This window comes from Alligator sinensis, unplaced genomic scaffold (assembly GCF_000455745.1).
Source record: "Alligator sinensis unplaced genomic scaffold, ASM45574v1 scaffold60_1, whole genome shotgun sequence".
In the NCBI taxonomy this organism is placed as follows: Eukaryota; Metazoa; Chordata; order Crocodylia; family Alligatoridae; genus Alligator; species Alligator sinensis.
Genome location: NW_005841858.1, coordinates 2,545,270 through 2,562,721, shown reverse-complemented (window position 1 = coordinate 2,562,721; position 17,452 = coordinate 2,545,270). Strand labels below are relative to the sequence as shown.

General features: G+C 44.9%; 1 protein-coding gene across 6 annotated transcripts in view; it reads right to left on the bottom strand.

Annotated features, from left to right (window-relative positions):
- KCNAB1 (potassium voltage-gated channel subfamily A member regulatory beta subunit 1) overlaps positions 1–17,452 on the bottom strand; it is a 316,380-nt gene that overhangs the window by 5,649 nt on the left and 293,279 nt on the right. For 5 of the 6 annotated variants that reach the window (XM_006016463.2, XM_025214881.1, XM_025214876.1 and 2 more), the window contains 5 exons: positions 11,676–11,761; positions 10,266–10,386; positions 9,268–9,362; positions 5,644–5,764; positions 1,646–1,734 (listed from right to left, as the gene is read on the bottom strand). In XM_006016463.2, coding sequence (XP_006016525.1) covers positions 1,646–1,734; positions 5,644–5,764; positions 9,268–9,362; positions 10,266–10,386; positions 11,676–11,761 — 512 coding nt within the window. The remainder of the gene's footprint in view (positions 1–1,645; positions 1,735–5,643; positions 5,765–9,267; positions 9,363–10,265; positions 10,387–11,675; positions 11,762–17,452) is intronic. The other variant, XM_025214889.1, reaches the window with a different exon arrangement.

Sequence of the window (17,452 nt, the reverse complement as noted above, 5' to 3'; positions counted from 1 at the left end):
TCCCTACACTGGCCCATGCCTTGCAGATGGCATCCAAGATGTTATCATACTCCCAGCCACAAGCTGGACCAAACCTTGTCCTCTGCCAGGTCTCACACGTGCACAAACTCATACCGCCCCCCCTCTCACAGGGGTCTCTCGCATTCCACCCCCTCTTGCTTGCTGCACCATACTGTGTCCTCTCTATTCTGCCCTGATGCCTCCTGGAGTGACCCTTCTGGCCATTAGGCTTATCTGATCATGCCTCAGCTAGTGACATCCAGTCTCTTGGGCCTGTCCCGTGATCCTCATTTGGATAGTGCCAGCTAATTCACCAAATGGAGGACCAAATTTGCTGTAGCCCCTCACCAGGCTTCTTATACACAACACCATGATCACGTGGGGATTAGCCCGTGTGCTGCCATTCTGGCTGTCCTTCAGCCCTACTCCACACACCCCCTGGGGCTGCCCTTTGGACCGCCCCTTCAGCCCTACTCAATCCAGAATTGAGCTCAGTCCTTCAGGTTGTGGCGATGCACCCTACTCTGGGTGGGCCTACTGACATCCCTTCTCTCTCAGAGTCTCTCAACTGCCCCCTCCCCGGGGCCTCCAGGGTTTTGCACCCCTACGGGCTCAGGTGGCTGTAGCTGTGCCTGGCCCCACTCCTCTCTCTTAGTAACCCACCTGAAGGTGGGGGTTAGGGTTTAGGCTCCCCGACCCACCTTATACCAGGGAGGTTCACGGTCCTGGTACTTAAGTGGGGCTGCCACTGGCAGTCCTACCAGGCGTCCCTATCCTGGCAGGGTACAGTTTCAGGTCATGTCCAGGACCAATGAGGCCTCCTTCTTCCTCACAGCCTCACCCTTACCTCCAAGGTGTTCTGGGAGCAGCTTAGCCCAATGTTGCCTTCTTGGCTGCTCAACACAGACTGCTGCCTCTCTGGCCTATGTTTGAAAATAGCTGCCCTCATCAGGCACCTGGTGGCTGCCTGTTCCTGCCCTTGAAGTGGCAGGCACTGAAGGTGCACTGCCACAGTATCATTTTTCACGGAGTATTCACAGAACTACCGGGACCCATTTGCCAAGATCAGTGGTAGTTCTGTGAATATTCCATGAAAAATTATACTTTACTCGCACACATTCCATGAATTGTCAACAAGTAATCCGCGATTTTCTCTGGGCCCTAATTATTAGGATTGGTAATATACAATTACTTGCTTGCTAAGATTGTATCTTGCTAAGATTACTGAAACTGCTACGATTACTGTATATATATGCATGTAGATGCATACATACGCATATAGATGCATGCTTGGAGTTACTTTATAATGTTCAATAAAAGTGATTTATTAAAGAGTTAACTGGGTCCTTGCAGGGAATGACTAGGTCCCCAGTTGGGGGAAATAAATAGGTCCCTAGGTGAGGGGGACAGAGGGAATAAACAGGTTCTTGTTTGGAGAAAACTGAAGCACACTTTAAAGCACTATCGATCCTGCTGTTTGCTCTTTCTCCATTTGGGAGGAGAACCAGATACCCCTGGTTCTTAGGGTTACAAGGACATTACATTAAAGCTGTGTATCCTGTCACCTTGAAATAACTCCAAATATAATTAAGTAACAGCACTCTGAACTAGCAGTACTTATTTGCAGCGTGTATCTAGCACTTGCCCGTATAGCTCCAAGGTTTTCGATCAGTTGCTCTGGATTAGAAGATCCTAAAAGAACAGAGCTCACACCCTCATTCCGCAGACACCAGGCTGTGAATTAAATCACATGATTAAAAACATAGCAACTTCCATAATGAATCAGGTCAGTGATCAAACCTAGTCTGGAAATCTTTTTTTTCAACTGTGATCAATACAAGATGCTTCTGAAGAAGGTGTAAGAATCCCCTTCTTACATAACCATAGAGTAGCCTGTTGATAATTCTACAAGTTCTACAAGAGTAAGTTTTTTTCCTTAAGTCCTGCCGAGTAGTTGATTAATGTGTTGAAGTATGAGGGTTTTATTTCCCCTCCTAACTATGATGTTCTCATTAATAAACATTCATTTTTAAATGCCAGTGAGGGCTTAATGCCTTGTCACTGTCTGTGAGATATGTGAATACACTGAATCTGCATTTGTGAATCTAAAGTTATTTTCTGTTGAATCTGTTGTTGCCAATGCATGTGTAATTTTATTTTATATTCACAATATATTCTGTGCCAGGCAGTCTGGCAGCACTCCTTCTGACACTTGTGGTTGGAGTCATGTATTTATGAAGGCCCTGGGACAAACATACCAGTGTGTTCCTGAAGCCAATCATGCTTTGTGTAAATATTTCTCTCTTCAGTTTTAGATCTCCTGCCTTTCAGTGTCCTCATATTATAAGAAACAGTAAACAGATGTGATAAATTACCTTCTCAATATCATTCATTATTTTCATAGAATAATAGAAAATTAGGATTGGAAGGGACGTCAGAAGGTCATCTAGTCCAACCCCCTGCACAAAGCAGGACCATCCTCAACTAGATCATCCCAGCCAAGGCTTTGTCTAACTGGGTCTTAAAAACCTCCAAGGAGGGAGCTTCCATCACCCCTCTGGGTAACCTGTTCCAGTGTTTTACTACCCTCCCAGAGGAGGAGGATCAGGGAAAGTGTGGGTCCCTTACTGAATGGGGGAGGCAACCTTGTGACAGAGGATGGAGAAAAGGCTGAAGTGTTCAATGGCTTTTTTACCTCGGTCTTCACCAGCAAGGCCAGCTCCCAGACTACTGCACTGGGCAGCACAGTTTGGGGAGGAGGTGAGCAGCTCTCTGTGCTGAAAGAACAGGTTAGGGACTACTTAGAAAAGCCGGATGTGTACAAGTCCATGCGGCTGGATGGCTTGCACCCAAGGGTGCTGAGGGAGTTAGCTGATGTTACTGCAGAGCCACTGGCCATCATCTTTGAAAACTCATGGCAATCAGGAGAGGTCCCAGATGATTGGAAAACATAGTGCCCATATTTAAGAAAGGGAAGAAGGAGGATCCAGGGAACTACAGACCAGTCAGTCTCACCTCAGTCCCTGGAAAAATCATGGAGCAGGTCCTCAAGGAGCTAGACTGCTCTCAGTGCTGGCAGATGACAGAACCAGGAGCAATGGTCTCAAGTTGCACCAGGGAAGTTTAGGTTAGATATGAGGAAGAATTTTTTCACTAGGAGGGTAGTAAAACACTGGAGCAGGTTACCCAGAGAGGTGGTGGAATCTCCATCTTTGGAAGTTTTCAAAACCTGGCTAGACAGAGCTTTGGTTTGGATGATCTAGTTGGGGATGGTCCTGATTTGAGCAGCGGGTTGGACTAGATGACCTCCTGAGGTCCCTTTCAATCCTAACTTTCTATGATTCTATAAATGACTGCACAGTTAGCACCTCGTGTAGATGTGGCCACTGAGTCCTAGCTCTACTTTCCAGCATATCTACTACTCCCCCAGCTTGGTGTCAGCTGTAAACTTGCTGAGGGTGCACTCCATCCCATCTTCCAGATTGTCCATGCAGATATTGAACAAAACCAGCCCCAGGCCCTACCCCATGGACACTCCATTTGATACCAGCTGCCAACTAGACATTGAGCCATTGCTTACTACCCTTTAACCCTGATGATCCAGCCAGTTTTCTGTTCACCTTCCAGTCCATTCATTCAATCCGTACTTTCTTACCTTGCTTGCAAAAATGTTGTGGGAGACCGTATGAAAAGCCTTGCTAAAGTCAAGATATGTCATATCCACTGTTCTCCCTGTATCCACAGAGCCAGTCATCTTGTCATAGAAGGCATTCAGGTTGATCAGGCATGATTTGCCCATAGTGAATCCACACCGGCTATTCTTAATTTTCCTTCAATTGCTTAGAAATGGATTCCTTGAGGGCCTGCTCCATGATTTTTCCAAGGACTGAGGTGAGGATGACCAGTCTGTAGTTCCTCAGATCTTCTTTCTTCTCTTTCTTAAAGATGGGCACTATATTTGCCCTTTTCCAATTGTCCATGACCTCTCCTGATCACCAGGAGTTTTCAAAGGTAATGGCCAGTGGCTCTGCAATCACATCAGCCAACTCTCTTAGCACCCTCAGCTACATCACATCTGGCTCCCCAGAGGGTAGTGAGCTAGTGATCAAATTTTCTTTATTAATGTTTTCCTCCCTATTAACCAAAGCATCCCAAACAGTTCAGCAAAGAGAAGTGTTTCTAAGTCTCTGACCATTTCTTTCCCTGAGACCCTACCTTCTTTTTTCCCAATAAAATAACCAAAAAAGAACACATGGTATTCCCAGTGAGAGCAGACCATTGATTTACTTAGTAAATCCTTTTACCTTGGCAAAATGTTGGAATGGTACTTATCATCCAGCATCTTGATGGAATCAGCTTTCATTTATTCCCTGTGATCAGAGATTATAAATCTTCTTCCTTTCAGCCTAAAATACCAGATTGTGCAATAGATCTTCTAGCGGTGTCACCTGACCATTGGTGTGTTCCTACATCCTTGTATTAGCAGGATTTTTTTTTTTTTTTGCCGGGAGTGGTTGGTTACCTCTGGGCTACCTGAACTGTAGGATCATTTCTGTGATAGCCATCAGCGTGAAACATTTCACTCAGGGCTTGGAGAAGGCAGCATGCTTTAAAATGATTCATGATCTCTGTTTTTGAAACAGAGTATTCTCTTGCATTTGCTACGTTAGCTGTATTTAAGGAGCAGGACATAACTGAGTACCACATTACTGGGATGTTGCAAGAACTTAACAGCTTGTCTTCATTGGGGCAGACTGTGATAGGGAGCACCACTTTTAAGGTGCCCCCTTGACTCACCTGCTCTGTGCATAGTGCACACCTAAAAAAAGTCTCATGTCCACCTGAGCACCCCTGAGACTGGGAGCGGCACTGGCTGTGTCACACCAAATAGGGGCAGCCTGACCTCCTGTCAGCATGCCAGGTATGCAGAGCAAGATGGCGTGGGAAGAGCTTGTTTCACAGTGGTGCTCCAGAGCACTGAGTGGCACAGGGTCAGGATTATTTCATAGTAATCCTTACCTTGCTTTTCTGCTATCTTCAAGAAAAATGGATGCTACTTCTTTGCCAGAAGGCAATGAGCCAGTGATTAAATTAAGAACAGCAAGGAGTAGTTTAACTTGGCATTTTGTTATTCTGCAGTTTCCTTCTTTTCATTTTCTCATTGTGTTCCTTCAGTAAAAGCCTTCTTATATAAAGTCCCAGTGTATTTCCCATTAATCATTATACATCTCTGACATCTTGCTTTATGACTTCTATTAGCTAGATGATCACCTGGCTTAATCAAAATGATTGTTTGATTTAAATCACTTAAATCACTATCCTTGCTGCCTGTCTTTCTGAGCATGACACTGGAAATGCAGCATGAAGCCTGCTTGTTCTCTCACTGGGCATATAAGTGTCCCTTGCTCAGAGACTTAACAGAAGGCGTGACTGCTGATGGAGTGTCCACAGCAGCATAGCTTCGCACATATTTAAGGTGCATTAATCCATCAAAGATTGAGGAAGCATAAATAATTGTGCATGGGATTTACTGTCCTTGCTGTCTTTTCTCTTTCAGTATGGTGACATGAGCTAAATCAAGTATAATGAAGCAAGAGAAAAGAGAAGTGAACAATAGAAAATTCTGTTTCCAGAATTCCTTACCAACTGCTAGCTGAGGTAGTGTACATCCAAGGCGTTCTGCCACAGGAGACAGGTCTTTCAGCTTTATTTGCTGTTTTCTTCCTTCTTCACTCACAATCTTTTCCTTTAGCCATTGGTAACACTGAGAATTAAGTATATTGGAAGTTAAAGCTAAAAGTGATTACAGATCAGGGAAAGAGAGCTGGATTCTCTTTATTCACAGACACTGTTTGACTTTTGTTACATTGCTTTCTGGGCTCCACTTTCTCTGGCTGTCAAAGCTGAAATCTTAACTGCCTGTTAGATGGGAAGGCCTTAGGAGCCAATACTGTGATTTTGTTGTGTCTGTGCAGCACTGAGCACACTGCTGATACGTCAGTGGTATGATAATTGGATAATTAACTCACCCAGTGTGCAGCATGGCTTTAATGACTCTTTGTAAAGCCTTTGGAAATTACTGGAGCACTTGGTGCTTTGCAGTAGTAGAGTAAATACCATCCTCATTCTATGGCAGAGGAACTAAGGCAGGGGTGGGCAAAATGTGGCCCACGGGCTGGATCTGGCCTACCAAGTGCTTTCATCCAGCCTGTGGTGCCCACCAACAAATTGTGCCCTGCCCAGCCCTTCTGCCCATGTGTACACCCACCACAAACATACCTTATTGTGCCTCGCTCCCACCCTCACGGGCAAAGGGCCCAGCCTGCTGCTGCAGCCCCCGGGGACCTGCTCCATTTCCCCAGTCTCCTGCTGGCTCCAGGCAGCAGGTAGGGAAGTGGCGGGGATGGGACTGCAGGTGGGTGGGAGCATGGGGCCGGGGCTGGAAGCAGCGCAGAGCCAGTGCCCAGTGGGGCGGCAGCAGTGCGGAGCTCGGCTGGGCAGCGTGTGGGTATGAGGGATGGTGGGGGGTCTGGGGACCCCCTACACTCCCTTTATAGCATGCAGCCCTGGCAGGCAGTGGCAGCAACAGCATGTGGGCACTCAGGGCACTCATGTCTGGTGCAGGTGCCTGGTGGGGCACAGCTCCAGCCAACGCTGCACATCACAGTGAGGGACACAGCCTCTGCTAGGCCATCTGTATTGCCAGCAATCCCTGTACTTGCTGGGCACAACAGGGAAGCCCAAGTTGCTAGAGCCGGCTGCCTTCCCTGCTGGGGCTGCGTGGCAGGAGAAGGAAACCTCAGGTGCCTTCCCCGGGAGGTGGGGAAGGCAGCCGGCTCCAGGGCCTGGGGCTTCCCTCCCATGCCCAGCGAGTATGGGGAGCGCCAGCAATACAGATGGCCTGGAGGAGGCTGTACCCCTTGCTGAGATGTGCAGTGCTGGCCAGAGCTGCACCCTGCTGGGCACTAGCACTCTGAGCACCCTGTCTGCTGCTGCTGCACCAGGGGGGGAGTGTAGGGGGTCCCCACACCCTGCCACCCTCCCTCACACCCTACAAACACCACACACTCGCACCCTGCCCCCACAACCCTCCACATATACACAACCCCCCAACATACCCTATGCCCAGCCACCCCCCCACACCCTACCATACACACAATGCCCCCACCCCGACATCCCACCATACACATAACACACCATACACCCCCCCAAACCCCACCATACACACCCCCTCCACACCCCACCATACATACACGCACCATACACATACCCACAATATACAAGACTAAGAATTTCTTTTGAGCTATTATACAATCACCTCTGTATACACTACGCAAATACAAATCATGACAAAAAATATTTTAAAATTAAAATATGTCATAGTAGGTGTTTGACTTTTAAAATATGTCATAATATTAAAATGTCATAGTAGGTATTTGTGTGTGTATACGGTGGGGTGTCAGGGGGTGTGTGTGTGTATGATTTGGTTTTTTTATGGTTCTAAGATGGCAACCCCCCCTCCCAAAAGGAGTATTTCTGGGGGCAAGGGGAGGGACTTCTGGTGGCAAGAGTCAGGGGCTAGGGGTGGAACATCCAGTGCCAAGATGGTGACCAGGGGGCAGGGTACTTGTCAAGGCTACCCATGTGGCCCTTGACAGTTCACCAGAACTGGCCCTCTACTTGAAATAATTGCCCGCTCCTGAACTAAGGCATGGGTTACTAAGTGCTTTGCCCAGATTCATGCAACAGGCAATGGCAGAGCCAGGAAATGCATCTAGGTCCCCCTATTTCAGTGAACTGTTATGGTTCCTATGTGCTGCATTGCATGCCTGTGCATTTGTGGCAAATCTGTTTAGTTGCAGCAGTGCTAAGGAGTTTTATTTCTCAGCCTCACGCAGTGAGACATTTTATTTACTTTAAAATAGTAAAGGCACGAAGGCATCCTTCAGCCTTCCACCTCCACCCAGGAGGGTTTACTTTGTCTGTAAGGTGATAGAGGAGATTTTTTTGTGTCAGAGTTTTAACAAGATTTTCAATGCTCTGCCATTTTTCAAACACTCAAACATGTGTCTGTCACAGGCCTGATAAGGACAGTACATCATGGTTAACAGCAGGTACTAGGTGGGCTGCAGCAATAACCAGAGCAGCATTGCCTTTTATTGGATTGTGTGTCAATATTTTACAGTGAAACTAGTCAGAAAAATAAAAACAGCCTTGGCTGCAGTCAGATCCTGGCCCACCAGATTGATTCCATCTATAATAGAACAACGAGGAACATTGATCTTTGTGTTCTGTATCCAAGCAAAACCCTTACTCTGCTCTTTTTCTTAGCAGTTCAGTCTTAAAAAGGCTCCAGCATGTAGAAAGTTACATATTTAATATCCTAATGGATAAAACACATGTATGCAATATCTGTATACAAACTGAGTTTGGGATGGTTGGAATACCAATAGTGGGAGAGCAGCATGATGCAGAATTAAAGATAAGTGTAATGCGTTTGATATTCCAGCTGTACTGGGAACACATAGTAGGTAAATCAGCTAATACCAATACTGCAAGCAGTGAACTGTTAGCTTGGTGAAGGAATCTCCTTTCAAGCCTCTCATACTATTTTTCTTTCCCTCTCCCCTTAGTTTTCCCATGCTTGAGAGACTCTCACTGACCAGAGAAGGCTCCTACTGGAGGTCATCAACCTCATTTGGCGCATCACCCAGGGAGAGAGCTGTTGCTTCCTTCTCCTCCTTCCTCTACAATCTAGGCAGCATGAGGCATGCTGCTTCTATGAATATAGTAAAAATAGCACCTGCATTGTGAACAATACTTGACATTAGAGTAACGAAGGTCCTAACATGTTACCTCTTTTCTTTGTTATAGAAACCTTCCTGCAATCATTTTATTAGACCTTGTTCTCAAGGGCTTGAAACACCTGTTACCAGACTGGAGAAAAATACAGGTTCTTAGCTGGTGTAAACTGGCCTGGTTCTAACTTCAGTGCATCTGTATTGATTCACACCTGCTGAGGATCTGGGCCAGAAGACTTGCATTAAGTTAATCAACAATCTCAGAATGATGCGTTCAGCTGTGGCAGTGAAACTGAATGATCTTTTATTACACTTTCACTTATACTGAAAAACGGTTGCCAAAGAAACTGAGCTGAACTATCAACACAGCTGGGTGTAAGGTCAACCTTATTACAATGAATCTGTTTATCTTCTATTTCATGCTTTCACAAATTCAACAAATGAATTTGAGCACAGGGGGAAATACCTTCAGAGAAGCCCTTGAGCTTTCAGGGACCCCATTTCCATATTTCCCTGAGATGATACCACAGGCGAGTGGAGACCACGTCATTGCTCCAACCCCTGCAAAGTAATCAGGTAAGGAAACTACAGTGAATCTGATACTGTTACATCACGAATGTGTTTTTATGCAAACAGAACATACAAACTGGCTGCTCATTTCTAGAAGTGGTAGGTTGTCAGCTGCATCCAGTCAATAAAATGGTAAAAAAAAGTCTTTCCCTTGGGACAGCACTGATATGGCTAGTCCATTTTTAAACAAGGCTCTCTGGGACCTCATGGACCATCAAGGCAGGTGTTTGTTTCACACTGGCTCCCACACCTCCAAGTGTATGGAAGTGCCCTGAGGCTGTTCTGGCCATTGATTCAGAGGTCTTGCTGGCAGAGGAGAGTGCCCTCTTCCTCACTGTTTTAGTCCATCATCCCCTTTTTTATCTATACTGGGCCTGGCCCCTAGAGCCTCCCTAGAAAGAGCCTTTGAAAATAAAACAGAACATAATCTTGCCTGGGCATTTTCCAGCAGGCCAAAGGAAAGAGCAATGTGGCCCTTAGCCCATGTGCTCTCCCTCCAGCCACTTGGTTCCAGCCCATTCCCATCACAGATCCCATTCACCAGGCAGTGGTCTCAAGACTGCAGGAGAAGAAAGTGATGCACCAGAGGCAGCCCAGTCTCCTTCCCCACAGGAGAGATCAGAGCTGGGGGTTCCATTCCTGTGCGCTGTTCAGTGGCACCCTCCTTGTTTTGAGGCATTAACACCTAATTTATCTATCACTTTTTGTCATGCATTAAGACAGCTTCTTTCTTTGGTCCCCAGGCAGTTGCTAAATAGAAGTGTAGCAGAGGATATACAAGGACATAGGCAAAAGGGTATTAGCTTTTTGAACACACATCAGGTCTGTAATCTTATTACCTTACTACCTTGTGAGTAAAAAATGACAGAAAACTGCAGTCTCAAAAGACTTTACCTATTTTGTGGTACAATTCTGGCAGCTGAACCTCTACTTTCTCTCTCTGGAAAAGATGATATTCAGCTTGTTCACATACAGGTGGAATCATATTAAACTGTCTTGCCACAGAATAGGCTTCCTGTAGAAAATCAATACAACCGGACAGAATGGCACATTAACTGAGACTATCCTTGTGGGACAGAGCATACCAATCAATGCTTGCACACACAACCAGCACATCACAGACCTCCTTAAGGACCAGGGTATGCTGACAAATGAAGACTCCAAGGCAACACTCATTTCCATTCCCCAATTTGCTGTTTAAATGGCTAGTTTGCGCTTTGTTTTCTGTGCATTCCAACAAAAAATCAGCACATTTTCAAGGCATTTTGAACCTAAATCAACTCTCCAGCATGCCAATGGAAAGGCTGTAGGTAACAGCAATGGTCTTTGGATCCAACCCTTACTGGTCTAAAAATGAATGGTTTAAAAATATGTAAATTCTGCTAATTTCATACCCTTTTCAACCTGCAGCTGGGAGTGCAGAGTATGATGCTACTTGGAAATAGAAACACAATGTGAACCTAACACTTTCTGTCAGCAGCAGTGCATTGGGAGCACTCTCATCTTCCCTCCTTTTGGCCTGTGACACTAGAGAATGTTTCTGATTTTATTTCAGCAGTGATTTGTCGTTGTGGAATGTGGTAAGGGGCTGTGGACTCTGGATACGTGATGCCCACAAGCACATGGGACTGGACTTTATGGCTTAGGATGCTCTCTCCAGTTCTCTCTTCCTACGGGGACCATAAGAGTTCATGTTCTTTTCCTGGCATGCACCTTTGGAAACCTTAACATAATTGTTTCTCCCACTCTACAAGAAGGGATTGGAATTCCTCAGCCTGTCAGATCCAGGTCCCCAGAATATCTTATATATGACTGTCAAACAGTGCTGGCTGACCACAACCAATTGACATGTTTTAAAACTTTTCTACCTTAACACATTTAAATACAAACAAAAGAAATCTAATGTCTTCATGGTCTAAATAAGGGTACTGGGGTTGTGCTTTTAACAGTGGATGCTCAGAGTCTGTCTTCAGATGATCAGTCCTCTATAAAATATCTCTTTATTACCTCATTTTTTCAAAGGGCTTTTCTGCATCAAGGATTTATTTTTAGGTGCTACACTGCTACAAAGGAGAGCTAGTGCCAGGGTGATATACTCTGCAGTTAGAGTGAGAGTACCAGCTCTGCCACCTTCATCCATCCTAAAACTCATTTTACACTATACTTGTTACTGGTTTTAAACTGGTTTGGTGGGATGGATTTTAAGAGCAGTTAGAATTCAACCTCCACCCTGAAGCTCTGGATGAAATTTAGAGGATGTTATGAAAATCTTCATTACTTTAAAAAAAACCAAACAAACTTTACCATGATTTCCATGGCACTCCAGCGTGAAGTTCCCCAGTACATCGCCATTCCCTGGTTAATTACGTGTGTCATTGCTCGGACAATTTCTAAAGAAGAAGAAAAAGATTGGTATACTCTGAAATTCCACATTAACCCATCTATTTAGCACTAGAATTACTTCATATACAACTGCAAAAAACAGAGTACATTACACTTTTTACCAGCAGGTACAGTTATTTCTAAATAAGTATCAGCCCAAACAGAATGTTAATATTTCTTATCTATCATGTTTGCTTTCTAGCATGTTACACAACTCATAGGTAAGACTGGCTTAAACTGTGTGGCTTGTTTTCAGCTTTCAAACCAACCAACATTGGACATTTGGACCTGGCATATTGGAATTAGATACCGCTCTTTCTTTAATAGTGTAAATCAGGAGTAACTACTAAAGCCAATGTAGTTTCAGTTGTATAACCAGCATGGAGGTAAGAAGAAAGACCCTTGACTTGGACTGGTGTACTAAATTGAGGCTGAGGTTGTGAATTTCTCAAATCAGGTAGGATTCAGCTCCAGGGTTTGACTCGGGCCCATCTCCACAGTAAACACATAGATATTAAATTTCACAATGGGCTGAGAAATTATGCTAAATGGTCAGTAAGAAAAAAATGTCAACCCTAAACAGCTTTGTAGTTCATATAGAGTCATATCAATAACTCTTGTAACAACATATTCTAACTTCAAATATTTCTGCCACTTTTATAGGGGTTAAGTTGGTTGGTAAATGTAAATGTATACAGACCGACTGTGCAGTGGGTAAATGTAAATTGTTTCTTTCTAAACAAGGGACTACAGATCGTGAAGCCTATTTCTGACATTATTTTTTAAACTCTAATAACACAAGAGGGCAGCATGGTAGAAAAAGAGGTCTGGAAAATGTAATGACTGAAAAAATACATGATTTAAATTCAACATATTTTTAAATTATGTTTTATTAAATGCAAATACTCAGTCTTTTTTCTTTTTTAATAAGGCTATCAAGGTGCCAGTGGTGAAACATAAAGCTGGGTAACTGGCTTGATTTATGCTAATCACGTGTGATATCCTAAGGTACTGGTACTTTAGAAAAAATACCTCTTCATTGTACTGTAATCCCTTTATTCCACACCCAAGTATTTGATTACTTTTTCCTTTCTCTGAAAATTCTAAAATATTTTTGATGTTGTAGGACTAGGACCATGGATGGTGATACTTCATTGATTAATAAAATATTTTGCACAGAAAGTATCTTTCTTCTGTAGACTGCAGAGATCAATACAAAGGTGCATAAGCATTATTCTCCTTATACAGCAATGCAGGAGCTAAAGTCTAGAGGTTTAGTGAACTTGTGTATAGCTGCACAGGGAGTTGGGTTCAGTCAGGACTAGATCCGACTCCCAGGTTCTTGTAGTAGCGTAACAAAGTGGGGGTGACCAAGACACCAGCTCTAGGTGCCAACGTTTCAGGCTGGGATAATGCAAAAAATTCAGCTGCTGTCGCCAACAGCACAGCCATTATGCTGCCCTGTGTGTGGCTGCTGCCCAGGATGCTCAAGCACTTAGGCTCCTGGTTCCTTGCTTAGTGCTGAATGGGTTTTGCCTCCTCTGCATGGGAAAGCAGCATTACTATGTCTTATCAATGGAAGTTGTCCAGCGCTCAGCACATACAGCATCTTTGTGATCCTTGTGGATGCAAAAATTGGCCCATTGAATTTGGGATGCTTAAACTTGGTCTGTTTTTCAAAATCTTAGGCAATTCTTTTTTCAAGTGCCCAAGGTAGGCTGCAGGGGTTTAGGTTGTACTCTGCAAACAAACCGCTGGCTAGATTGCTCATCCCAATGACTCTACATTCAGATGGCATATTTGCATGCAAATAAGACAAAGTAACTGCGCTAGTGTTGATTGGTCTTGTGGTTCTAGCTCTGTGCACCACACCCAGTTTGCAATTGTTAAATTCCATAGATGCGAAGGGCAGTGTTGAGCTTCTCACTTTGACAGAGGCTAGAACTGGTAGAATGATGGGGGAGGCTAGAGATGCAATGTCATTATTTTAGAGGCCTTGAGCTAGTTGTTTAGCTTGTATAAATCATTTGTGCAGCTCCAGTGATTTAATGGAGCTGGGCTGCTTTACACCAGCTAAGGTCTCTACAATTTGACCAGCTATGTAATCACTGCATGTGGTTAACTTACACAGTACCAGGGCAGCAAGAGAGCTCCAAAATTCCAAACTTTTTTTTTCACTAGGCTTAGCAAAATAAACCAAAATTGACAGCCTGAGAGGATAACAGATGAGTGCAGAAAAGTTTCTAAATGCTCCAGGACATTTGCATGCCAGGAATCTCTCTCTGGATTTTATTTCCGTACTCCAATCTATAATAAGATGTAGCTGCTTCTAAAAATAAATAAAGTAAAACAAAAGTTTTACTCCAGTCACGAGTTTTTATACTGAATATGAAGATTCATGTCAACTAGCAGCATGAAGATGGAAACTTAAAGTCCTTCACTGTCTAACAATAGCACTGTTCCCTCAAACCAATACAATTTACTGTGTAAAGGTGAAACTAATCTGGATAATATGGAGCAATTTTTGTCTTGATGGTCAAAATCCCTAAAAGATTCATTGGACATCATTTTTCCCCTTGAGCTCCACAGCATCTGGGGTTTGTAAAATGAGTTACTGAGCCCTAGATGCCTTCAAGTCTGTTTCCCCACTGGCAAATCCATAAAGAGCCATATTGGGTGTCCTTGATTCACTGACTACATCATGATACCTTCAGAGGGAATCCCATTAGGAGCCTCTGGCCCCTTAACTTCAGTACATTCAATCAGGATGAAAGTCATGCTTGTGCAAAGCCAGAACAAGGCTTATGCATCCCTTAAGGGATTCAGGCTATGTCCATGATGCACAGGCATCTCTGCACTACATTAATCTAGCTAGAACATTTCCCAAGAGCAGTGCAGCCAGAGCAGCACAGGTTTCAGCTTGGGCTAGCAGCAGCATTAAGTCCCCAGGGTCCTGGAAAGGACTGTACAGTCCACGCTGCAGCTGGTGCTGCCGCAGTTTCACTGTTTCTAGTACCCAAGATTAAAGCAAGCATAGGTACGTCTATGTCTGCTCCAATCACCCCTTCCAGTTGCAGTGCACACATTTTCCAGATAGTTCATAAATATTGCCAGGCCTTTTGGGAGTTTATCCTAAGGCATCAACTCTTGGAATGAAGTGAGGGTGTATATTTCAGTTGTCATTAAAAGGAAAAAACAGGTAAGGTTCCAACCCTCATAGTTGCAAAGAAATACTAACCTAGTTGTTCCCTAAAGGCCAGAGAGCTAGGAAAAGAACCCAAACATGTAATATTAGCTCTGTTTCTTTTTTTCTTTTCTTTTTTAAGGCCACCTTATGCTTTTTGAGCCCTTGGGATTGGTAGAACGTCTGACCCTTTTTCCATATGGTTGAGTTTCACCCTTTGGGAGTACTGTAACTATTTATGTGGTGTCTAGAATGTGTTTCCTGATTAGTGCTCATTGTCAATACTGGGAAATGAAATCAGTATTGATAACTGGGTGTCCTGGTGTTGTGAAGAGCAGTAGCTGATGAGACATTCTGGCCTGCGCTTCCTGGTGTTCAAGAATCACAGTAAAGATGTCTTCCAACTGCCTGCTGTGGTGCTGTTGCAGGACCTGCGACTTCCATTTCTACATCAACTTCAGGAACCTGAATCCTCCAGGACAACAGAAGATTTTCCCTTTTCATTCTTCCTCTGTCCTGGTCCCAAGTCGTAAGAAGCTGGTGATATTTATGAATAATCATAGCTGTATAATCACTGTCCTGTCCACCATTAATAAGCCTCTTTGTTGCTAAGCCTGGGCACAACCACCCTTCTGCATGAATGACAGTTTCTAGCTAGAATGCTCATTTTGAATTTAACAATGAACTCGAAGGCAAGATTAATCTTTAGGGTCGTATTTTTAGAATTGTATCTAAACAAATGAGTAATTAGACACTTAATCCACAGTTAGCACAAGTGCTCTCATGCAGTAAAAGGGGGCTTCAGACAGCCGATGCACCATTTTATTCTGGAATCTCTTATATTCACATGATGCCACAAGTTCAGGTTTAAAAATATCCTGACATATCATGATCCAAGGAGCATGAGACTCTCACTGCATGGTAAGACTGTCTGACAGTTTTAAAATGCTTTAAATGTCCTTCATTGCTTAAGACTCAGTGATTTGCTTGTTTATTTTTTCTATTTCAAAGCATACTATGCATTAAGAGGTCCAATGCATCACTTCAGGGATTCAATATGTTCAAAAGCATGCTAGTATTAAAAAAAACATGGAAAAATACTTCTAATACTTATTTTTTATGCATTATAATACATTTCCTTTAAAAAGCAGTGGACAAAAATAACTTAAACCAGACCTAGGAAACATAAGAAAGTGTCCCTAAGATCTAGTAAAGCACAGGTTGCCTTTCAATCAGCAGGAGCTGTCATTTTCCACTAGGTACCTTCAGGAAGAAGGTACAAGAAACTGATTGGAGTTTAAATCTATGTGATGGATTTTTGACCTATTAAACTACAGTCAAGTTATGATGATGATTGCTATTGATCAGTAAGATGGATTGAGAAAGCCTGGTGTATTACCACTTATTAAATTACATGCTACATTTGTTGGTACTTATTTTACAGTCCACAGCATCTGTTCTTCAGGATAGATTTCCCTTTGTATCATGAGGATTCTTACTCTCTTTGAAAAAGATCAAGCAAAACAGCTTAGCAGAGGATACATTACACTGAAATCTTGGAGGGGTTATGCAATTTTTCGCAGGTAGTGACAAGCAGATAAGCATGATAAAGTCTGCACCTCTACTCCTATGGGGCACGTCCAGATGAGCGCACATGTGCCTCTTGCCCCGCCTCAAACCCCTTTGAGGCAGGGCAAGAGGCACATGCGGGAACAAAAAAATGTTCCTTGCACTGCAAGTTTGCAGTGTGAGGAGAAAATTAGACCCCTGGATATCCAGGGGTCTAAAAAAACCAAAACAAAAAAAAAGTGTGGCAGGGCACGGGCACCGGAGCATGGCAACCGGAGGCTGGGTCCTCCGGGGAGATGCTCTGGCTACCAGAGCGCCTCCATGGTTGGCCCCTCACCCTGGTGCTGAAACACGTGGCCGGCCAGGCTGCATGTTCAGCACCAGGGCTCCCGTGATGGTGAGTAAGGGGCCGGGGGGGCTGAAGGAGGGGGGAGGTGACCATGAGGGGGGCCCCCACTGGCCCTGCCTGCTCCCCCAATCCCTGCCCTGCCCAGCCCCTCCCCCCGCCAGCCCTGCAGATCCCCCAATCCCTGCCCAGCTGGGCCCTGCCACCCTCAGGGCTCCTGTGCTGCCCGGAGCACCAGGGCTCCCGTGATGGTGAGTAAGGGGCCGGGGGGGCTGAAGGAGGGGGGAGGTGACCATGAGGGGGGCCCCCACTGGCCCTGCCTGCTCCCCCAATCCCTGCCCTGCCCAGCCCCTCCCCCCGCCAGCCCTGCAGATCCCCCAATCCCTGCCCAGCTGGGCCCTGCCACCCTCAGGGCTCCTGTGCTGCCCGGCTGGGCCGGACCCAAGGCAGCAGGACCTGGTGGGCGCGGTGCGCAGTCCCTGCATACAGCACCAGGTCCTGCCACCCTGGGCCCGGTGCAGCTGGGTGGCACAGGGACCCCGAGGGCGGCAGAACCTGGCTGGGCCCATCACATGGTCCCTGCCTGCCTCATGAGTCCCT